This window comes from Pristis pectinata, chromosome 24 (genome assembly GCF_009764475.1).
Source record: "Pristis pectinata isolate sPriPec2 chromosome 24, sPriPec2.1.pri, whole genome shotgun sequence".
NCBI classification, from domain to species: Eukaryota; Metazoa; Chordata; class Chondrichthyes; order Rhinopristiformes; family Pristidae; genus Pristis; species Pristis pectinata.
In genome coordinates, this window is record NC_067428.1 from 31,033,866 (window position 1) to 31,058,524 (window position 24,659).

Sequence of the window (24,659 nt, forward strand, 5' to 3'; positions counted from 1 at the left end):
GGGAAGGAAGCGCGAGGTGGGAGGCGGCGCGCGCGCGCGCGCCCCAGCGCGCGGGAACCCGGCCGGCCGCGAGCGCGCGCGCGCCCCCGCCGGTGTGTGTGTGTGAGAGAGAGAGAGAGCGGCCGAGACAAAGGGGAAGGCGGCGAGCGCGGGAGGTGGGCGGAGCGGCGGCGGGAGCGGAGGCTGAGGCAGCCCGGAGCCCGAGCGGGAGGAGGAGGAGCGGCGGCGGCGGCGGCGGCGGCGGGGGGAGGAGGGGGGCAGCGGCGGCCGCAGCATGCCCGGCTCGATGTTCTCGGAGATGGAGCCTGTCAGTGACTCCGGTGGTAACGGCGGCGGTGCCGGCGGAGGAGGGGTCACGGTGGCGGGCGTCAGTGGCGGTGGCGGGGCCGCCGATGCCGCCGCCGCCGCCGGCACGGAAGAGGATCAGAAGTCGCTGCGGCTCGCCTTGGATCACCTCTCCATCTTGGGGCTGGGAGAGGAAGGAGACGGTCTGTTGGGCGAGGGTGGTGGTGGTGGTGGTGGTGGTGGAGGCGGCGGCGCCGTGATGGTGGTGGAGGAGGACGACGAGGATGAGGCGGAGGATGAGGGCGGCATGAACGGGCTGGCCGGGCTGCCGCACTCGGCCGCCTCGCTCTTCCAGCCGCCGCCCCCGCCGCTCTTCAGCATGCCCGGGGACCCCGGGCGCAGGAAGAGCGTCAACATGACCGAGTGTGTGCCGGTGCCCAGCTCCGAACATGTGGCCGAGATCGTGGGGAGACAAGGTAACCACAGCCGAAGGAGGAAGCGGCGCCTTTTCCTCTTTTAATCTTTTTTTAAAAAGTCCCCCCCCCACCCCACTAGTCTTTCCAAAGAGGGAAATGATTTAGCCAGCGAACCCTGGCTGGAGATATGCAAAGGGGTGTTGGAAAAATTAAAATTCATTCAAACCCTGAAACAATGCGGATTAGTGTGTTAGACAAAAAGTAATACAAATGTGCAACGGTTTCTAATTCATTGGATATTGTGTGTGTGTGTGTGTTTAACTGGAGTGGGGAGAGCAAATTTGTCATTTTTTTAAAACTAAGTAATTGCTCCAGAAAAAATTTGCTTCTTTTGTGGATCTTAAACCTTTCAGATTGTTGAGGTCCTGTGACTATTTTGCACCAGCAGTTGACAGATTGTTTATGGTAATCTTTTCTGCATCGTTGGAAGATGTTGAGAGTCTACTTTGTAGCTGTTGGATTTAATGCAGTTGCTTTGTGTGTGGGTGGGGTGGAGCGAAGGGGCAAAAATAGCTTATTTGTGCATAACATAAATGGATTAAATGCTGTAGTTGAGAGGGTTGGATTGTTTCAGTAATGAAACCCCCATTTGACATGTCAGTTTCTTTGTAATTTCAATCTGTTAGCAAAATTATGGTTTATCTAAAATAATCAGAGGAAAATTGTTTATTTGGAAATGGGTAGTTGCCTGATTCTTTTATGTACCTGAAAACACACACATACTGGATATTCTGAATTCAGCCCAGTTGGATAATCATTATCATGTAACATTGGGCGGAAAATTTCCTTCAAACTCTTTTTTTGCTTGTATTACAGTAATAGGACAAAATAGAAAGTCCTCATGTTGCATTTAAAGGTGACAATTTCTTTTTTTTAGTTAATTCAGGCAAATTCCTTAGTGTTTCATTGTTCCCTTTGTTAAGGAATCAAACCATGCTCTGATTTATATGCTGACATCATAGGCTGTAGGGTTTGGTCTGGGAGTCTGGGATTGATTTTTGCTTTTGTTTCCAGAGCAGCAAATATTACCATATTTGAAATAGATTTAATTCCAAATTTCTGCTAGATAGAAATATTGACCTGAATTTTAAAAATCTTGATTAAAGTACTTTGCGTGCACATGATTTTTAAAACAAAAACAGTACCATTTGAAAAAAGAATCCTGCTGAGTTCAATGTTTCAAATGTACATGCATTCAATTGTGCTTGAATACCTACTTTAATATGATCTGTTTCAGTTTATAGGGATAAATCACATCCATTTGGTACTGTGGGTAGTGAAAACCTCTGATAATATTTCAAAGCTTTATTTTAATCAAGCAATTATTTGGGATTTTTTTTCAATGTAGGAATAGCTAAGGCACCTAAGCTAGATTTTACAGAAAATACTTAATTGAACAAAAGTTCTTAATATTTTGCATTTCTGCTGAGGAATGATACACCTGTGGTTGTTTTTTGACCAATGTGTGTTTTTAAAAACTGAGCACTCTTAGAAATGTCATTTCTATATATCTTCAGTTTTAAGTGCTATGTAATTGGTTGTTTTCTTGTATGCTTTAATTTTTTTCCTCCTCTGCTTTTTTTTTACACTCCTTTTTGATCCGAATTGAAATGTTTGCAGGAAAATCTTTGTCATGCGCGCATTGATTTTTCATTGTTGAGCTTGGATGGTGAGAGATTGTGGGCTGTTTGATTGAGGAGTGCAGTCATATCCAAGCAGGGACACCAAGAGGATAATCAAAGATGGGAACTCCAAATAATTTGAATATTGGCCCTATGGTTTTCAAGTTATGTATGCCGTGTAAATAGTTGATTGTTTTCACATATGATATTTTACTCAGCACTTTTCGATGGTATGTATTAGTACACTGATTTCCAGAACCTGCATTTTTGCCTCGTCTTACCTGAGTCCATTATGTCACTTTGAACTTCAATTTAAACAGTTAAAGAGCTGAAGTTATTTACTCTTTTTTGCAAAGATCCACATAATATTTTAAACCACCTCCTGCCATGACTAAAGCTCGATTATATGGTTGGTAACTTCCTCCCAGGTCATGCATCCCTAAGCATTTGGGCTGTGGCCTTGTCTTGATTTTCGTGATCATTTGACGGAATTGGTCGAGCCTACAGAGTTGCAGCTGACATTGTGTTGAGCTGTATGGGAAAGACCAGGCATGTGTCCATAGTGTACCACTTATCTGAGACACTATTTGTTGATACTATAGGAAACTCTGCTCCTAATATTATACATTTTCTGGAAAATATATAATTTAAAAACTACTTGCACCACATATGATCTTTCTCCCCCCTGCAGCTGCCACACACACACACACACACACACACACACACACACACACACACACACACACACACACACACACCTACCTTCCAGGCCATGTGTGTTCCTGTTATTTTATAATTCATTTTTAACCTTCCAACTTGTTACATTTTATTGAACGGCAACTTCAGCTAGCAGTTGTTTGGCTTTGAGTCAACAAGGTCAGGACGTTATAATAGGAGTGGGACTAATGCAAACACTCTCAGGCAGTGATAGTGCTGTTAGTACAGTACTGAAATCAACTAGACTGCAGTTGATTTCTAAGCAAAGAAAACCTGGGGGGGGGGGGGGGAGGGGAGGAGAGTTCTTGCCAGTTGAGGCATTTATACCCAAAACTTTTGGACTATTTTTAGGTTATGAATTTATGAACCATTCAATTCTTGAAGAAAGTACAGTTGAACAGAGTATGGTTTTGAACTTCCTAAATACAGCTGCACTTGGTTCTACATTCGCATGAGCTTTCAACAGAGAGGAAAATGACCACAAATACTTTTATAGAATATTTCTGGTTTCTCTTTTAATTTTTCTTTTCTTCCTCTGAAAGTGACACTGTTTTAAATTATTCCATCTGAATGAGCCTAATTCATAAGCAAGTCAAACAGTGATTGACATCAGAAGCCATTTTATGAGAGAGCAGAGGTGAGAAGATAACGAGAGTTGATTATGTCTTACCTAATGCTTGCATACATGTATTTTCTATCAAAGTTCAATGATTGGCAATAACAAGCTATTTTCTACTTGTGTTCTCATTTCCCTGTAATCCAGGAATGATGATTAGAGTAGCCAGAGTTTTCCACATAGAGAAGAAATTGAGCAGTAATTAATTAAAATGGCAATGTTGACTACTTTTGCAACAAGAGTGGATAGTAAGCTGTTCTGGTCAGGCAACCAGCTTTAAGTGTATTTACTTAAAGTTTAATTGTCTGCCCACTAGCATTATAAACTGAAAAATAGAGGCCAAGAAGAATGGACCACTAACCAAGAGTATCTCTTTGTTGATCTTTGGATTAAACATTACTCTGCTTTTGGGAAATAAAAGGACAGAATCAAGTAGCCCTAAGATGTGAATGAAATTAAAGGATGGTACAGTGATGCAGCAGTTATCCCATTTTCCTCTCTGTTCCAGGCACCCAGGTTCGATCCTGACCTTGGGTGCTGTCCGTGTGGAGATTGCACATTCTTCCTGTGACCATGTGGGGGTTTCTATCAGGTACTCTGATTTCCTCCCACATCCCAAAGATATGCTGGTAGATTAATTAGCTAGTGTAAATTGCCCCTTTTAGTGTAGGTAAGTGACAAATAAACCAAAGGAGAGTTGATGGACATATAAGAGAGAATAAGTTACATAGCTAGAGGGAAACAAGGAGCGGGATAATGGGATTGATGGAATTGCTCTGCTGTGGACTGGATTGAACTCTGTGTGCTGAATGACGGCTTGCTGTGTTTTGAGTAAGTAAAATTTGTGTTAAAGGAATGGGAAAAAGATCAGAAAGGAATGACACTGGCCTTGGAGAATCAAACCGTATCCACATTTGTACAAAACAGAAAATGCTGGAAATATTCAAATGCTTGGGCAGCATTTGTGATAAGCGAAATAGCTGTGTTTCAATTCACAGCTTATTTCAGATTTCCAGTATCTGCAATTTTTTGATTTTTCAATTTATATTTGTACAGTGATAAGTAGAATAGTCAGACAAACAGCAACATTGAAAATAGAAGTCAGTTTACTTTAATTCTAGTCATAGCTTAAAATCCTATGATTGATACTACATGGCATTGACATATAACAGTTGATTACTTTGATTGTGGTAGAGATCAGATTGTCTAATCGTTAGCATGTGAAAGAACAGCTTTGACCATATCTACAGCAAACAACTTTTTTCCCTAAAATTGGCAGTGAACATATTTAAGTTTTAAGGAGTTATTGTAAGTTCAACATCACTGGATCTGAGCACACAAACTACTTAAATTACTAACATAAATAAATTACTGGTTTGCAGAAGATCTTAATGTTTTGAGGGTGAGCTTCTGTTGTATTCATAGATCCTTGGATTAATTGCGCCAAAAGAATGTAATATACGAGTAGTTCTGAATGGCATAGTGGGTTAGAATACTGTTCTTCCATGTCGGTTTAACCCAATCTGAGCAAATTGGATAAGTATCCACCCGAGCTTTAGATGATTTTAAATTTAAGTTCTGGGCACAACAATGAACAGAATTATGTGCTCACAATAAATAAATTGACAGTTACACTTGTATATAATTCTTATAGTGCAGGATGTCCCCGGGTAACGAATGGGTTCTGTTTTTCCAGATATTCATAAGTCTGGTTTGTCCATAAGTCAGAAAATGTACAATAATCTCTCTATGGTAATCATACCTCCACAGTATTGTAATGAATGACATGCATAAGACTGACAGGAAAGAACAATTACTAAAAGTAGAGAGAGGGGAAACAGTTTCTGTTTATAGGAACGAATGCATGTGTGTGTGTATGTTGGATTTTCGAATTTAATAATATGGGTGTCCATAAGTCGGGCATTCTTAACCCAGAAACAGCCTGTAAAAGCAAAACACTGAAGGAGCTCAGGATGGAGTTTGTAGCTTAAAATTTAATTTAAGACGCATTATTCAGGCTAAATTCACTGCACAGGTCTCCACTACATCTGATATTTTGTTTGCTCACCTTCCATATTATAGTAGCCTTCCATTTTTTGATATGTTGAATTATAAGGATGTATGTTGTAATTTAATACAATTTTTTGGCAGTTTTCTGATGATTAAATTTGTAAAGGATTTCATTATTGCAATAGGGTAATTGTTTAAAGTGGGTGTCTTGCTAATGCTTGTGTATGTCAATATAGTTTATTTTACTTTTCAGCTAGGTTGGAGGAAAATCGTTTTTTAGAAAGCTTGATTTGTATGTGGTGAGGGGGGACCTTTTGCAGTCATCCAAATTAACAGGCAGGTCTGTGTTCCTAATTCTACTTTGATTGTGGCAGCAGACAATAAATTGTCAAAATCATAAACTGGAGAAATACCTGCTATTGCCACTTATGTTTAAGCAGAAGAGGCTCAGAGTTTTTTGGCAATTTTTATTTCTTCCAATGTTCCAGGTAGTCATCAATATTCATTTAACTTCTCTGTTAATTTGCCCATGGTTTTGTTTTAAGTACGCAAGCCCTCTATTTCAGTCAGCCATTCAACCGTATGGATTCTCATTGTCGACTCCAGTCCTGTCCTCATTCAATGTCCGTGCATAGATTTAATTAACAAAACCTTAAGGTGACACTACTCCATTTGCTTTAACAATATCCTTCCTTTCATTGACACTGTCCCTTCAACTCTGTCCTATATCCTTTGCTTTATATTTGACATAAACTTTTTCATGTCCTTTCAATATATATTGACTGACTTTTCTTCCCCAAAGCTGATTTCAATATCGAATGCTTCCTCATCTGAGGTTAACTTAATTCACATGTCACATTACAAAAAATTACCATCCACTTTACAAATAGAAGGTAATTAGTCATAAAATGTTAATCATTTTTTTGTGTGAGGTGGAGTTCAGGGAGGAATTTATGTATTCCAATTTTTGAAATTAGGTATTGGCATATTTTAGTTTTCAAGTAATTTAAAATTTCACTTAAGTTAAGAAATGCAGTACTTTCTCATGGTAATTTAAAAGGTACAGTTCTCAATGTTCCTTGTACTTTAATCAAAAATCTGCTATCATTCAATGTCACTCTTCTTCAACACTCTTTACTTTCATTAACAACTATTTATTTTATTCTCTTTATTACGCTGTCTTATGTCATTTAGCCTCTATAAAGAACTTGAGGTACTTTTAAGCTTTATAGTTACCATAAAAATGCCAAATTATTGTAGCTCTGTGTACCATAATCGTTCAGACTGTGGTCATCCAGTTTTTTTTTTACGAGACTGGTATAGAAACTGAGAAAAGCAATATTGAGATGGTATTTTTTTTAACAATATCAATGGGTTTTGTCTAAGCATGGTAATTTCAAAAATTGTGGAACAGTAGTTGCCAGAAATGTGCAGTTGAAAATTTTACTCAACATAAACTGACATTTTAAAATTCTGCTGGTAATCCATAATCTGCCTCAATTTTGCTGGTAAGTGTTAACATTTGGGGCACCTAGGCAATTGCAGAAGCTCTATTCTTGCTAACCGAGCTCCAACAACTATCTCCCAGCTATGCACCACGCTAGCCACCCCCGGAACAGGTGCTTACTGAGACTTTCTGTAATGATATTAAAACCTGTACTTGGATTATACACCAGGATAGGTCTAGTGTCAGACCCATGAGCCTATTCATTGCTGGCCTTTAGGGAAGAAAGTGATAGTTAAATTATTTTTTCTTAAAATTATTTGTGCTAGCTTTAATGTTTTTAGTTATTTAAGTGTTTTAGTTAAGTTTTCAATTGTTATTAATTTTAAATGTTTCTGAATGGTACAGGCATCCAGAAGCATTGATAAGCCTCTAGTGCATTGATAAATGACAAAGCTGGGTTGGAGCATTGATGTCTACCAGCAGTTTCCAGAGGGGTTTTATGGACAGGGCTTGTTCTGGTCCATGCCATTCAAGGCCCTGTCATCACTTGGCTGCAGAACTTTCTTGACCAGCAAAAGTGGTCATGCATATCCGGAGCAGGGAAGATCAGGATGGAGGGAAGGCAGTGGGCCCAACTTGGGGAAAATCAGAGTATTGTTGTTTTGCCTCAGAAACTGGATGTAATTTCATTAAAGATGAATCTCTTTACAAATTCTGTGTGTAAACAAAAAGTAAAGTTTGGGTGGATTTGATTCTCTTACTTACAAAGTCAGAGATTTTGTTATGTCACTGAAAAGATTGTTGGTTATGAAAGGGAATTCTCTCAAAATGTTAAAAGGAATGAGACATGAACTTTTATGGTTAAATTAGGAGACTAGAGTGGAGCTAATTTTGAGGAGGTAAAGACTAGATTTGGGGAAGATAAAATGGACAGGAAATACTTAAAATGGCATTAGGGAAAATATATTCCACCAGACAAAAAACAAGTTTAACTAATGTGGTTGAATAGAGAGAAAATGAAGTATTGAAGTTTGTAAATCATGAATAAAGTCCACAGAAAGTGGAGGAGAGTGCAAGAAGGGAGAATACAATGACACTAGGAGAATTTTTTTTAAAGTAATGGCAAAGTAGAGCTAGAAAATCAAATCATGGAATGTAAAGAGTTATATGTAGGTCAGTTGGGGTTAGTATGTACAGTCAAGATAAATTTGCAGGGAGCACTTGTGTTAAGTTACTTTGTTTCAGTATTTTGTAGGGAGATTGATCATGTGGACTCGACATCAATGGATGAAATTAGAAATGATATTGTATCGAGTTTGGGATTAAATTCCTGGTTTGTATGGATTGCCTCCACTCATCTTTTTTAAAAAAAAGTCTTTGAGTAAGTAGATGCACCATTGCCCATTTAGTAGTAAGAAGAAAATGTTGACGGAACAGTATATCAGTCAGCTAGCTAATAGCAAACAAGTCCAGATTCTGTAAATATGAAATAAAAACAGAAAATGCTAGAAATATTCACATGGTCTGGCAGCATCTGTAGAAAGTGAAACAGTTAATATTTCGGGTTGATAACCCTTCATCAGGTGACAGTGAGCAGCGCGGTAGCTGGCTGATTGAACCAGTCTTCTTGGGCCTATTTCTGTGTGATCACTCATGTACCAGTGAACGTATAGAAGGGACATCCTGGTATGTATTGCATGATGTCGCATGCCACTGCACGTCTCATGTCTTCCCTCTGTAATCCATCAGATGCATGGAGCACCCTGGAATGAATTGTAGACTTTATCATCCACTTAAATATTTTATTTTCCATTGAAATTGCTGTGTGTGCACCATACAATCCAGTCTGGGCAATTGTGTTTTCATTAGCTGAGAAAAGCAAAACTGGGGACAACTGGTAGAAGACTGTTGCCCAGAAACATCTCCACCTAGAATAGAGAATATGTAACCACAGGTAATGTTCAAGGAATGGTAAAATGAGGTCTATTTTACATAAGCTACATAAACATATGAGAGAGTGGGTTTGGTAATGGATGAAAAGAAGCACAAGAGGTGGGTCGTGGAGTATCAATGATGCCATGAACTAATTGGGCCAAATGATTTTGTATTGTGTAATCTGTATTGATGCTGGTAAATTTTTGGAGAACTTGGAAAAAGAAAAAAATGAACACTGAATCAGTCTGTGGCTCATAGTGCAAGATACCAAAATGGATAACTTAAAATATCAGTCATTCATTTAGCAAAGCCGATATCCCTATGTATACCAAAATGTCAAATGAGTAAATGAATTTGTATGCATTATATTTATTATAGGAGATAAAAATGTAGTGTGGTTGAAAAGTGCTTTCTTGATGTATGTTTATTGTGCATTAAAGAATTAATTGAATTCTGAAGTCACTTTGCATTCAGTGGAGATCTTTGATTTAGTCAAGAGTTATAATACTCCAGATTAAATGTATCTTGAACTGTGGTTACATATATTTGTGTTAATGAAAGTTAATTGTTTTGGGATTCTTTTGTCACCCTCCTGACTCACAATTCATTTAATCTGAAAGATGCTTTGGTAACTAGAAGTAGTGAACAATGCTTCCAAGTTCCAGAATATTTTTGAGGTAATAAATGCACTTTAAAATGAGGAATGAATATCATGTTCATGTAGTAAACTAGCAAAAGAGGACCAACAGCTTCATTAAACTACAAATAGATGGCATCTGATCATGTGAAAACAATTATTAAAAAGTTTCGTTATCTTAAGATTTATGTTTACTTGACACTTTTCTGTATTTGAGGAAGAAGTACATTGGATCCTATATACAGTATAGAAGGCACTTAATTGGTAATGCAGTTTCAGAAAATGTGGATTTGGATTGTTTCACCCATTAAATTATATTTTGTCTAATTTTGATCTGATACTTTATAATAGGTCTTTTGATAAGGCCTTTCTCTTATTGCAGAAGCTATCTGACCTGCTCAGTGTTTCCAACATTTTCTCTTTTTTTCTTATTTCCAGCATCTAAAGTTTTTTTTGACATGCTTTAAAGTTCATATCTGTTCTGAACAAGGAAGGCAATAACATTTGAATGTTAACACTAGTTTCTCATGCCACCCTTATCAGTCCTTTTTAACAAAAAAAAGTTTATCCAAGAAATGTTGGTGTGAGTTGTAAAACTTTAAGTAAAGACCTGTTTCTGGTGTAATTTTGATCCCACTGACTTGTATATGGGCTTTTAAATATGAAACAAATACAAGGGTTTCCAGGGTTATGAATGACCTGACTTGCAGAAATCTGATTTTAGGCAAATTCTCCCTTACATTGTTCAAGCTAGTAATAATATTTCATAGTATTCATTAATAACTGGATACAGTATGTATTCCAATTAATTATGGGTGGTGGTAGGGTGATTATTCAATGCAAGTGCATGTCGAGCAATACGATATGGGTTACTATAGAAAACTGATGTTTCTGACTTGGAGAAGTCGGTTTATGGACAGTTCTCACGAACGGAACACTTGCGTAACATAGGGAATGCCTGTACTATCTTGTTTAAATTATAGATGGCCTTTGGTATACATGAGCCTTGAATTTTTTAGATTAAAACTGTTAGTAGTAGTGAATGCTCCACTTGCATTCAGTGGAAACCTGATTAATTCTGTCTCATTGTGATTGGAATAGTGATGATGAACTGGCTAATTTGCATTCTTTCGAATGCTTTTTTTCATGTGCACTATTTTAAATGATAAAGTAAAACATTTTTTAATCATATACCTCATAATAACATAGGAGGAGGTCATGTGGTCCATGTCTATTGCTAGGAGAGCAATCCATTATACCACTTTTCCCCCTTATTTCCTACAGTCCTTCACCTTATTCTCTGGAGAATAGCCAGTGTTGGTCTTTTGCTTAAGAAGGGCAATAGAGACAAACCAGGAACTTATAGGCCGATGAGCTTTACATCAGTGGTAGGGAAATAATTGGAGAAGATTCTTGGGAATAGGATCTGCTTGCATCTGGAAAACCATCAACTTATTAGGAATAGTCAGCATGGCTTTGTGCGGGGCAAGTCAAGTCTTACAAACAACTTTTGAGGAGGTGATGAAGATGATGTGGGTAGGGCATAGGATGTTCTATACGTGTACTTTAATAAAGCTTTCAACAAGGTCCCACATGGTAGGTTGATCTGAACAGGAACAGGCCACAATGTTGTGCCGAACCAATTACATTAGTAATAAAATGCCCAACTAAACTCATCCTTTCTGCCTACACAATGTCCATTATCCTACCATTTCCCTTGAATTCATTCTAAGAGCTTCTTGAATGCCCCTATCGTATTTGCCTCCACCACCACCCCAGGCAGCGCATTCCAGGCACCCACCACTCTGTATGTGTAAAAAAAACATGCCCTGCACATCATCTTTGAACTTGCCCCTTAAGTGCATGCCCTCTGGTATTAGACATTTCAACCCTGGGGAAAAGATACTGGCTGTCTATCTATGCCTCTCATGATCTTATAAACCTCTATCAGATCTCCCCTCAGCCACCGTTGCTCCAGAGAGAACAACCCAAGTTTGTCTAACCTATCCTCATAGCACATGCCCTCTAATTCAGGCAGCATCTTGGTAAACCTTTTCTGCACCCTCTCCAAAGCCTCAGCATCCTTCCTATAATGGGGTGCCCAGAACTGAATGGAATACTCCAGATGTGGCGTAACTAAAGTTTTAAAAAGCTGCAGTATAATTTCCTGACTCTTGAACTCATTGCCTCAACTAATGAAGGCAAGCATGCCATATGTCTTCTTTACCACCCTATCAACCTGTGTAGCCACTTTAAGGGAGCTATGAATTTGGACCCCAAGATCCCTCTGCTCATCAACACTGTTAAGGAACATGGGATACATGGAGACTTGGTAGATTGGATTCAAAATTGGCTTGGCCAGAGAAGATAGAGGGTAATGGTTGAGGGATGTTATTCTTATTTGAGATCTGTGACCAGTGGTGTTCTGTAAGGATCAGTGCTGGGACCTCTTGTTTGTGATGTATGTAAATGACTTGGACAAAAATATAGCTGGGCTGATTAGTAAGTTTGCAGATGACACAAAAATTGGCAGAGTTGTGTATAGTCAGGAAAGTTGTCAAAGGATTCAGTAGGATATAGACCAGTTGGAAGTGAGGGCAGAGAAATGGCAGATGGAGTTTAATCTGGACAAGTGTGAAGCATTTTGGGAGGTCAAATGTAAAAAAAAGTGTACAGTTAATGGCAGGGCCCTTGGGAACATTGATGTACAGTGGGATCTTGGAGTGCAAGTCCATAGCTCCATGAAAGTGGATGCAGAAGTAGATGGGGTTATAGAGGAGTATGTCATACTTGCCTTCATCAACCAGGGTGCTGAGTATAAAAGTTGGCAAGTCGTGTTGTGGCTGATTTCAACTTTTGTTTGGCCATATTTAGAGTATTGTGTGCAGTCCTGGTGGCCACATTATGGGAAGGATGTGGAGGCTTTGGAGAGGGTGCAGAAGAGGTTCACCAGGATGTGGCCTGGATTAGAGAGCATTAGCCTTAAGGAGAGGTTGGACAAACTTGGGACTGTTCTCTGGATCATTGGGGGCTTAGGGGCGATCTGTTCGAAGTATATAAAAATTGAGTGGCATAGATGATAGATAATTGGTCTTTTTCCCCCGGAGTGGAGGGTATAGCTTTATGGTGAGAGAGGGAATGTTAAAAGGAGATTTTAACAGGGAAGTTTTCTTTTACACAGTGGTAGGTGCCTGAACATTCAGCCAGGGGAAGTGGTGGAAGCAGAAACGGTAGCAATGTTTAAGAGGCATTTAAATAGGCAGGGAAATGGAGGGATATAGACCATGTGCAGGCAGATGGGATTAGGTTAATTTGGCATCATGGTTGGCACAGACATGGTGGGCCAAAGGGCCTGTTCCTGTGCTGTACTGGCCTATATTCACACTGAGGGGTAATTTACAGGAGCCAATTAACCAATGAGCACTTCTTTGGAATATGAAAGGAAACTCGAGCACTTGAAGAAAACACAAATGGTCATGGAGAAAACATGCAATCTCTGCACAGTGATTGAAGGCAATCCCCAAAATGTTAAAATTATTTTTTTCACAGCTGCTAAGGCAGGGTTTAACCAATGTTTCAAATTTTGTGCCCAGCTTAGCAGTTAGCATAACGCTATTACAGCGCCAGTGACCCGGGTTTAATTCCCGCCGCTGTCTGTAAGGAGTTTATACATTATCCCCGTGTCTGCATGGGTTTCCTCCTGGTGTTCTGGTTTCCTCCCACATTCCAAAGACGTACGGGTTAGAAGTTGTGGGCATGCTGTGTTGGTGCCAGAAGAATGGTGACACTTGCGGGCTGCCCCCAGCACATTCTCAGTAATGCAAAAAGATGCATTTCACTGTGTTTTGATGAACATGTGACTAATGAATAAGTACCTTATCTCATGTTGATTTTGTCAGTGATCTGTGTTTTTTTGATATTTGGCTAGATTGTTTGAGAGGGTGGTAAGAGGAGAAAAACATAAAGAATGAGGCCATTATAAAAGTGGATACAGGAAAGGATCTGGATTTACAGATATCGCTGGTCGTTTTCCTAGGAGATTTGATCACCTTTTAGATATTCACTATTATGCTACATCTGCTAGTTGGTGTGCTGGCAAAATGGTGAGTTTTAAGCAGCATTGCACATGGCTGAAGTTACAATTGTGCAATGTATTTACAAGAGTTATGAATTTTGAGCAGAGTTTCGAAATTGGAGAAAGTCCTGATGAATCAAAACTATTTGTCTCTCTGGCAATTACTCCATGATACTGATTTCAAGAATCCTTAATTTGTGTTTAAAAGCTCTGGATGTGTATTTAAAATTCTCTTATTGGATTGGTTGGTGTTGGGAAGGAGTGGAGTCTAATGAATGTTGAAAATTAGCTACATTCAAAACCAGATCCTGGAAGTACATTGATAATATTTCTTGTTCTAACTTCATTAGATTTGTATGAAGATATTGCTGATAAAATTGTTAGTCATTTCATTCCAATCTATTCATTTACTTATTCTTTTAAATTGTCCATGCTTCCAAATTGACTGAAGTATGTAAAATGAATTTTTTGCTTTTGAACCCAAAAGCTGCACAGCCTCTTCACGATGGTATGAGTGCTGCAATTGAAATGAAAGCGATTAGAATGAAAAGGATAATGAGAATATTGGAATTAATTGGATTATTAGGGAGAAGGTGGAAGCTAGAGTGCCATCTTGTTGTAGGCAAGATTTATTGAATAGAACATAGAACAGTACAGCACAGGAACAGACCATTCAGCCCATGATGTTGTGCTGAACTAATTACATTAGTAATTAAACACCCAACTAAACTAATCCCTTCTACCTATGCAATGTCCATATCCTTTCCTTCTCTGTACATTCATGTGCCTATCTAACTCTTAAACGCCTCTGTCATATATGCCTTCACTATCACCTGTGGCAGTACATTCCAGACACCCACTACTCTGTAAAAACACAAAAACAAACTTGCCTGGCACATCTCCTTTTGAATTTTCCCCCTCTCATCTTAAATACATGCCCTCCAGAATTAGACATTTTGACCCTGGGGGAAAAAATACCGGCTGTCTACATCTATCATAATCTTATGAACTTCTATCAGGTCTCCCCTCAGCCTCTGCCACTTTAGTGAAAATAACCCAAGTTTGTTCAACCTCTCCTTGTAGCGCATGCCCTCTGATCCAAAGAGAATCCTGGTAAACCTTTTCTACACCCTTCCCAAAGCCTCCACATCCTTCCTATAACAGGGCAATCAGAATGGAATGGAATGCAATACTCCAGATGCAGCCTAACCAGAGTTTTGTAAAGCTGCAACTCAGCTTCCTAACTGTTGAACTCAATCCCTCGACTAATAAAGGCAAGCATTCCACAATCTGCCTTTATCACCCAATCAACCTGTGCAGCCACTTTCAGGGAGATATGGATGGGGTCTAAGAACCCTCTGTACATCTACACTGTTACGGGTCCTGCCATTAACTGTACTTTACACTTGATCTCCCAAAGTGCAACACTTCACATTTGGCCAGATTAGACTCCATATGCCAATTCTCCACCTATATCTGCAACACTACAGGCAACTTCTATACTATCCACAATGCCACAAATCTTTGTATTGTCTGCGAACTTACTAACCCACCATTCACATTTACATCTAAGTCATTTATATCACAAATAGCAGAGGTCCCAGTACAGATTCCTGCATAACACCATTGGTCACGGATCTCCAACCAGAATAAGTCCCATTAACTACTGCCATTTCTCTTCTATGGTATTATGATTTCTATGGTATTCAATGTTCTATGAATATTAAATAATCAGTGTGGAATTTTGAGTTTGAATAAGTTAGTGAGTGCAACATTATAGAGTTTATGGCTCACACTGACAAATACCCTAACTAGACTCTTTCAAGGCGTAGTAACAGATGGATTTAATTTACGGCAAGAGATTAAAGGCTGGGTAACAGCAGAAGCATAATTGAATATTGTTTAACTGGAATAATAAAGTCTTATCCCCTCTGAGGAAGCAGGTAAGGAAAGTTGTCAAGTCAAAATGAGTAAAAAAAATTGTTGATTTTGTTGACGTTGAGTTTGGTGTTAATTCCAACTTCAGGAAGTTGGAGACTGCACTAATGATATTTGGGCTGATTTGTCATGGTTGAAATGGTTTGGAATTCTCATCACGTGAGAATTTGCCCTTTTGCTGTTGATATGACAATATATAAAACATAATGCTAGAATGAAGGAAAATCGCAGTACTACACTAGGTGTATATTTAGTAGATATAAGGTAAAGCTGTTGAAGTTGGTGTAATGCCTATTTGGCAACATATATGTGAGCAATCAGGAAAGAAGTGTACCGTGGAGACAATACAGCAGGAGGGTGAAGTGGTCAGTGAAGTGAATGGTGACAAAGGAATGGTTAAGTGGTGGCAATTGTGATCACATCTGACTTTGGCAAAGCAGATTGGAGGATTCTACATAAGCAAAAATAATTGTATTGTTTCAAGAAGTTGGAACAGAAGGATGGTTTAGAGATAATGTTTTAAATTTAGTGTATTAATTTGGCAGTGCTAGAATTGTATTTACATAACACCTTTCATCTTGTCCCAAAGTGCTTTACCATCCATCACTTGCATTGTAAGTGTATTCAGTGTTGTATTGTGACAGCAAATGTAACAACAAAAGGTGCCTAAAATGCAGTGAGATATTGAACAGATAATCTAGGTGAAAGGGGGATGGTAAACAGTTTGTATACCAACATGTTTTGTGCATTTGGGTACCATGTGTTCAGATATGGCAGTGGTAGTGTAGAGGTAGATCAACATGCAGCCACTTTGGCTGCCTCTGTCAAAATATACAATAATGAGCTGTATATTGAATATTGTAAATTCAAATAGCACCAAAGGGTTTTACAAAGCTTCTCAGCATACTCTAATCAAAAACAAGTGACCATCCTTGAATTGTTTGGTCTGTCCAAGTCCAGTTGCTTGTGGTTAATTCTGCAGAAGAATACCATCCATCCTTTTGCTTTTGGTGTCGGTCTCATTTAGTAACTAAAATTTGTGAAAATAAATCCTGCATTAATGAAGTTAACGTGCCCCTACTGGGTTGAAGTTCCATGCCTTGAGACAGCATAAGGAGCTACAGGTAACTGTATATAATTTTGGATTGATAGACATTCAGTATATTTTTCCCTGTTGCCTTTTGATCAGGAATTCAGTGCACATATCTCTCAGATATGTAGCAAGAATAGCATACATATTTTGTTTTGCCTAAATGAAAGTTTTTATTTCAAAGATTCAGTTGTATGGTAAACTTCTAATGAGTAAACAGCTGAATGTCTTTGCAGATGGTATTTTAATGGCTTAATACCTTTTGCATTGAATCATACAAAGCAGGAAGGCCCAGGTTTTCTGAATCTTTGTTGATTCAGTTGATCTCAGATATGTCTGTAAAGGGTATCTAAAATTGCTGTCGGTGCTAATATGCAGAAAAGTCAGTTCCTACTTGTGTTTCCCCTCGGGAGTCGTGAATGGTAATCATGCAGAAAAGGTTGGGAAACAAAATCATAGCAATAGAAAAACCCACAGTCACTTGGTTGCACTGAAATAGAGACCCCTTAAATGAGGTACCAGAATGAATCGACCGCACCTTCACTAGTTCAGAACTAGTTGGTTGAATAATGTAGTGCCAAAGATGTTGAAGATTTGTAAACTTAGAGTAGATTCATGTTCACCTCACTCACCTTTAATTGTTATTCTGATTGCTCAGAACTGAGGATGTCTTCCTTGCTGTAGTTCAGCTATGTCTGCGTGCAAGGAAAAGTGTGTTTTATGAACAGCTTTATTAAAGGTTCAATTATTTTCAGGTGTACTAGTGATTCTGAAAGCTAACAAACCAGTTCCGACTTCAGCAATGGAATAATGTTGCATTAAAGTAGAAAATAATGTTGACTGCAGGGTTACATAATTGCTCAGATGAGGTAATTATTGGCTAATGGAAGGCTAAAATGGGATATGATTGAAGACTAACCGTTAAGAAGCACATAATAGAAGCTAAAAGGAATGGTGCTAGCAAGAGATTTGATATTTGCATTAACACAAAAAGTGCTGGAGGAACTCAGCGGGTCAGACAGCTTCAATGGAGGGAAATGGACTGTTGACATTTTGAGTCGAGAGCCTTCATCTGGATATTTGCATTACACCTTTTCACATTTGAGCTGGTTGTCAAAGCACTTTACATTTGCATTACTATATTGGGCAAAAGAGGTAATGATTTTTGTATCAAGTAAGATTCCATAAACAACAGTGAATGGCTAGTCATCAAGCTTGTGTTGTCGTGAAGAAATGTTGCCCAGAACATAAAGCAAACTCTGAATGATATTGTGGAATCTTTAGTTTATGTCATTCAGAACTACTGAATTGTGCAAAAGGTGTCTTGGTTTAACATACTATAACAAGCTGGACAGTGAGGAACTTCATTAGCAGTGCACTAGAATATAAACCCTGATCACAAGCAGTGTTGAAATAGAATTTGACTCAATAATTTTCACTTAAAGCATTGCGGTACTAATTTGGTGTAAGTGATTCTTAATCAAATTGATCATTACAGTCTGTATCTTGGTGGGCAAGTGGTACCACTAGCACAAAATTGGCACCATTTGACATTGTTAGCACTGGGTAGGTGGCTTGCATGATAACGTACTCATTGTGCAACTAAGCATAGATTAGAAGCTGCATATTTTTGATGTGTCAATTTAAGTGTTTCATTCTTGGCATTCATGTCTCTCAACTTGATTGTCATGAATTTTTCAAGTGTGAAGGCACTGTCAGAAGCACATTTCTCATAGTAAGTTTTTGCTTTCTAATTTAAGGTTAGTAAAATGGAGACCAATGTACAATTAGTTGATTTTCTTCACATGCATGTTGTTATTCATTACTTTCAGTTTTGGAAAAAATATGCAATTTGCCATAACCAGCCTGGCTCCAATAACCATTTATACTTTGGATTTTCTAATAGTTTCCATTATTTGTTGCAAGTCTGCACCTCTATTATGTAACTGAATAAGTGAAAGAATATGTCACTGAAACAAGATCTATCCCTGTCTATGGAGAGCAAAACAGTTTCAATGAAAGGTCATCAACCATCTTATTTCCTCTCATCACAGGTGCTGCCTGACCTGATTATTGCTAGCTTTTTCTAATTTTATTTCATATTTCCAGTAACTGGAATTTTTTGCTTTTCAAAGGTCTGTCAGCCACTTGCAATATAAATGTTATTTAAAATGAATAATTAAGGGTGGTCTAATTTTTATACTCCAGTGAAAGTTAGGAAGCTAAACAAGAAGAGCAATATTTGATTAAAACACCCCAGGTTGACTAAAATTAGTTTTAATGCAGTTTAAAGTGTATGTATGAGGTTCTAAGAATCCTTTTGCAGTAGATACATACCTGTATTGGCTCACAGTCTAAGAGATGGTATTGAAATAGTACAGGTGAAGGCCATATGGCATTTAGTGACTGTGATGGGGCTTGCATATTAATCTCATTCCACCACTCCTCCTCCATAGCTTTCTAAATCTTTTCCTTCAACTTTTCGTAGACTGAGCCAGATAGCCTTCAGTCTTGTTTCATAAACCTGTATCTTCTTATCACTGTCTTTTTCTTTGCAGTGGGGTGGAGTGTGGCAATGTTACTAGACTAGTAATCCTGCAGTAAGAATCTGGATAAAGGAATTGGAATCTCACCAACAATTAATATTCAATGAATTAAGCAAATTGGAATAAAAAGCACTGAAATACCAAGTTGTTGTAAAAAGTTGCAAATGATCAATTTCACAAATCTTCATTAGAGAAGGAAGTATGCTGTTCTTGCCTGGTCTGGCATACATGTCTCCAGACTTGCAGTAACGTGTTTGACTCTTGACTGCCTTCCAAATGGATCAGATATTTGATTATAACTGCTAAGTAAATTAAGAATAAATTAGCCTCTCCATCAACCTCTGCACCACTACAACAGATGGGTCTAGTTGGAGGCCAATCATCTCACCCTTAGAGCATGATTGCAGCATTCATTGACATCTTCACTGAATTCTGGAGATCCGAATTGGTCAGAAACCCGACAAGAATATCACCAAAATACCGTGACTACAAGAGCAGGTATTCTGCAGCAATCACACGTGTTCAATGTGATGGAATACTTTTCAATTGCCTGAACGAGTTCAGCTATAGAAATTAGACACCTTTCGGGCAAAACAGCCAACCAGATTTGCATCTAATCCACTATCTTGAATCTTCAGTCCCTCTGTCACTTGCAGACCATGGTTGCGGAGAGTACTTTTCATTAGATACACTGCAACAACGTACTAGAGCTGCCTTTGCATACTATCTAAACTTCTGACCTCTAACATCAATATACAAAAACCACAATCTCGGAGGAATAGTCAAGTGAATCTTACTGGCTGCAGTCAGTGCTTTCAGCTGTTGGCATCTCTAAAATTTCACCTGCACATGTTGAATGAAGATGCCCAAGCCTTACAGAGTGACAGATGGTGCCACAAATGATAAGTTCCACTACTGGACTCCCCATTGACTCTAGGGGCAAAGCCCAATCCCAGCATTATGCCAGGGAGTCAATACTTGGATCCTATGCCAGGTCAGACCTAAGATCCCATGGATTTCAATTGGATTCTAGCCCTGTGGATAATGAGGCAAAGGGATGGTTGATTAATTTTTTCAAAATAATTAAAAACATCAGCGTATAACTTTTTTAAGTCTTTTCAATTATTTCATTTTTAAAAATCTTGTAATTAATAATTTACTTCAGTGTTTAGAGATCACTTGAAGTCAGACATTTTGAAAGCTGTTAAATTTCTATACTCTATTCCTAAATTTGGCATCTGTTAGCAGGGGCCTCTAATATTAAATATTGCTGGGCCTTCAGTGATGGGCACATCCTGTGCGGGAATAACTAAAGGATGCATTGATCATCTCCTTTTTGCCTCTGTTGAAGTATTTGTCCATGTCTTTGTTATCTCCATATTCTGTTCCTTTGCTCTGTTGCATGGCTGATACTGCTCTGCCTACTGCTTGCAACCATGGCACCAGTGGAGTGGAATTCCTCACCGAAACCCCTTTTCCACTTCTCTTTCCTCCTTCCAGACTCTGCCTAAAATTGATGAAAGGTTATTGACCTGAATTTAATTTTGTTTCTCTCTACAGAAATGCTACTTAACCTGCCGAGTATTTCCAGCACATTGTTTTTATTTCTCCCCAGAGCAACTACTTTTGACCAAGCTTTTTCACTTTGCTTCCATGGAGGTATAATGACCAAGTGATGATGTTCAGAAAAGAGCAAGGAAATCTTTCTCAGCTCTTTTATGTATCTCAAATCATTATTTTAAAGAATCTGATTTGTTTGGTGTGAAGTTTTTGTGTTACTGTCAGAGGTTTGGTGTGGCTGATTCTTCTGGGCCAGGGCACTCTGAGGGTCTCTAACCTTAAATGTTTTAATACATTTCCCAAGTAAATTTAGAAAAACTTCTGTTTGAAATGTGTGACAATTGCATTGACTGTTAATCACGGTATTTGTAACTTGCCTCTTTAGTTCTCTGTATATGGTTTCCAGCGATTGTTTCTTCCACAATCTTGCTTTGGGCAATTTAATCCCAGGATAATGTTCCTATTCCATCTTTATGCTGATTACAAGATACATCAAAAAACAAGTGTCAGACTGAAGTTTAGTCCAATCATTTTTAAAAATGCTTGTGCATTGGAAATAGTGTAAGCAATTTATGTAGCAATATTTCTTCAGTTTTCTAATTACAATTGAACAAATCCCTGGACTCCTTATACCCTGTTCATGTTTCATATCTCCTACCAATCTTATCAATTTACCTGAAGAGGTGATAATATGTATGGCTTCTAATAATCCCTTATTGCAGAGACAGCAAATAGTTGAAAAAAATTGCATTGTTTTCCAAACTATGTAACATTGAATTACACCTATGTCTATCTTTTTGTACAATTCAATAGGGACAATAACTTATAAAATATCTAATTGCAATTTTCTTTTCTTCAAAGGTTGCAAAATTAAGGCTCTTCGCGCAAAGACAAATACATACATAAAAACCCCTGTTCGAGGTGAAGAACCTGTATTTATTGTCACTGGGAGAAAGGAAGATGTAGCCATGGCCAAAAGGGAGATTCTTTCAGCAGCAGAACACTTCTCAATGATCCGAGCATCTCGCAACAAAACTAATGGGCTGGCAGGAACTGTTGCAGGATCTCCTAACCTGCCAGGACAGACGACAATCCAGGTGCGTGTGCCTTATCGTGTGGTGGGGCTTGTGGTAGGACCCAAAGGAGCTACCATAAAACGAATCCAGCAAACAACTCATACGTACATAGTCACTCCAAGCCGTGACAAAGAACCGGTCTTTGAGGTCACAGGCATGCCAGAAAATGTGGATCGAGCCAGAGAGGAAATTGAGGCTCATATTTCAATGAGAACTGGAGTGCTTATCGACTTAACTGCAGACAATGACTTTCACTCTAATGGAACTGATGTAAGCTTAGATGGCATCAGCACTACTGGGAGCCTGTGGTCCAAGGCCCCCAACCCAGCCCGCAGACCTGCTGCTAGCTTTCGAAATGACAGCCTAAGCTCCTTGGGAAGTACTTCCACTGATTCCTATTACAGCAACAGATTAGCAGATACCAGTCCAACAAGTCCATTCAGTACAGGTAGTGGTGGCTTTACATTTGGGGAATCACTTACCTCTGTTAATTCAGATGAGCGTGATGTGGGCTTGGAATATCCGGCCATTGATTGTCTAAGTGGGCCTCACAGCATGATATGGTCACCATTTGAGCATGGCAATCCTATTCAAGCCTTTAATGGTGGTTCAGCTGTCCAGAGACGCACTAACAGCATTAGTGGCTCCTCTACTCTTCGTGTGTCACCCACCATTTCTGACGGTAGTGCCCTCGACCATCCACTGGCTAGGCGTGTGCAAAGTGATCCTTTGGCTAATTTAGCATGGCTACCTAACCAGACATCCCTGTCTGCCTTTTCTAACAGCCCAGGCTATTCGTCGTCTTCACTACCTGGGAGTACCTCAGCAACATCTGGCTCTCCCACAGACTCGAGTGGTTCCGAAAGCAGGCAGAAAAACAACCGTGACTGTGTAGTTTGCCGTGAGAGCGAAGTGATTGCAGCACTTGTTCCTTGTGGTCACAATTACTTTTGCATGGAATGTGCCAACCGTATCTGTGAGAAAGCCGAGCCCAAGTGCCCTGTCTGCCAAAAACCAGCATCACAGGCCATCCGTATATTTTCTTAGCGGCAATGTGTCCTAGCAAGTACTGCAGGCAACACCAAGAACAGAATAACCGCTGTACAATATACCCTAGACAAACCTTATTTTATTTCGACTGGAAGACTATATTTCCTAGAGGAGATGTTTACAAATTAGCTTTAATTTTAACCCAGTCATCATTGGCAATTTTGGAATAAGTTAGATATTGTTAAGCAGTTGTAGCCACATGTGCTGATTGTGTACTGCTTGTCAAAGTTACTATGACAGTATTCAGTTAGATTTAAATAAAGGAAAGGTCCGCCGCACTTTGCAGATATGAGTTTTTAAAATTTCTACCTAGCATTTTATTTTTTAATGCATAGAATATATCTTGTACACATAGCTGAGAAAAGCCAAGTGGTTGTATGTTTTATAACACCAGAGTTTAATTGTGACAGCACCAGTACAGATTACTAAATATCCAAGTTTTATCATTTGTTTACCTCTTACTATGTATATGTAGGGAATTTATAGGACTGAAAATGTACTTTATTTGAATAAATTTTAAAAACTAAATATATTTTATTTTAAGATAATGGACCTTTAACCTTACATGGCTAAAGTACTGATATATATTTGCTGAACTGACTTGACGGTATGAAATTGTATGAAGAGTTTTATTTTTTGACTTAAAAAACCTTCTTAATAAAAACTTTTTACAGTATGTGGTGTGTGGAAGAAAAAACATTTTATTGTGTGAGCAACTTGTAGAAGTAAAACTCCGACTGAAGGTGTGTTAATGCACTTTGTAACAGTGAAATATCACAACATTTTAGAAAAGTATATAGGAATGTGAAAAGATCAAAATCTTGTTTTGAAGACTGAAATAGACTAGGTGGGTTCAGGCAAAGTGAATGCCAAGCTTTTTATAACTAAGATCTTTTAAAAGTGTCGCTTGCGTTTTTGTTTTGGAAGCAAGGTACTCTCTTTAACTACAAGGAATAAATTGAGAGGGCTGCTATTCAGATCAGTGCTACTGTTCATTAAGTACATTGGTATTAATGAATAAACATCAGATAACAAGGTACAATTGACATGAAGGAATTTCTCACTATTATCCTCACTCTTGATTGTTTTCCATGGACTGGGAAGAAGTATACAGGCCATTCGCAGCTAACAAACAGGTTCCGTTTTTACAGATGTCCATAAGCTGATTTTGTCCTAAGTCAGAAAATACAGAAAAATCACTCACAATAGTCACCATACCTCAACATTATAGTAATGAATGGCATTAAAAGCACCTAAGACCGATAAGGAAGAACAATTACTAAAAGTGGAGAGAGGGAGAAAACTAGTTCTGCGGTTTGTAGGAATGAATGTATATACGCATGTTGAACTTCTGAATTTAATATAATGGGAGCTCGTTCATATGTAGGGGTGTCCATAGTTGGACCTTCATAACCTGGGGGGTGGTCTGTACTTGCAAGAAATTGAAAAATTATTAAAAATAGTATTTAATTCTTTGAATAAAACATTCTATAGTATATAAGGTTTAAGTTTTGGTTTACTGAATATAAAGAAAACACCAGATTTGGCATAACCAGCACCTATTGGCATTTATATACCA

General features: G+C 38.7%; 1 protein-coding gene across 1 annotated transcript; it reads left to right on the top strand.

Annotated features, from left to right (window-relative positions):
- Positions 1-5: 5 nt before the first annotated feature.
- Positions 6-23,727, top strand: LOC127582520 (RNA-binding protein MEX3B-like). The gene is made up of 2 exons (XM_052037851.1): positions 6-761; positions 21,816-23,727. Exons 1-2 carry the CDS (start codon positions 275-277, stop codon positions 23,075-23,077), a joined length of 1,749 nt encoding a protein of 582 aa, XP_051893811.1. The 5' UTR covers positions 6-274; the 3' UTR covers positions 23,078-23,727.
- The last annotated feature ends 932 nt before the right edge of the window (positions 23,728-24,659 follow it).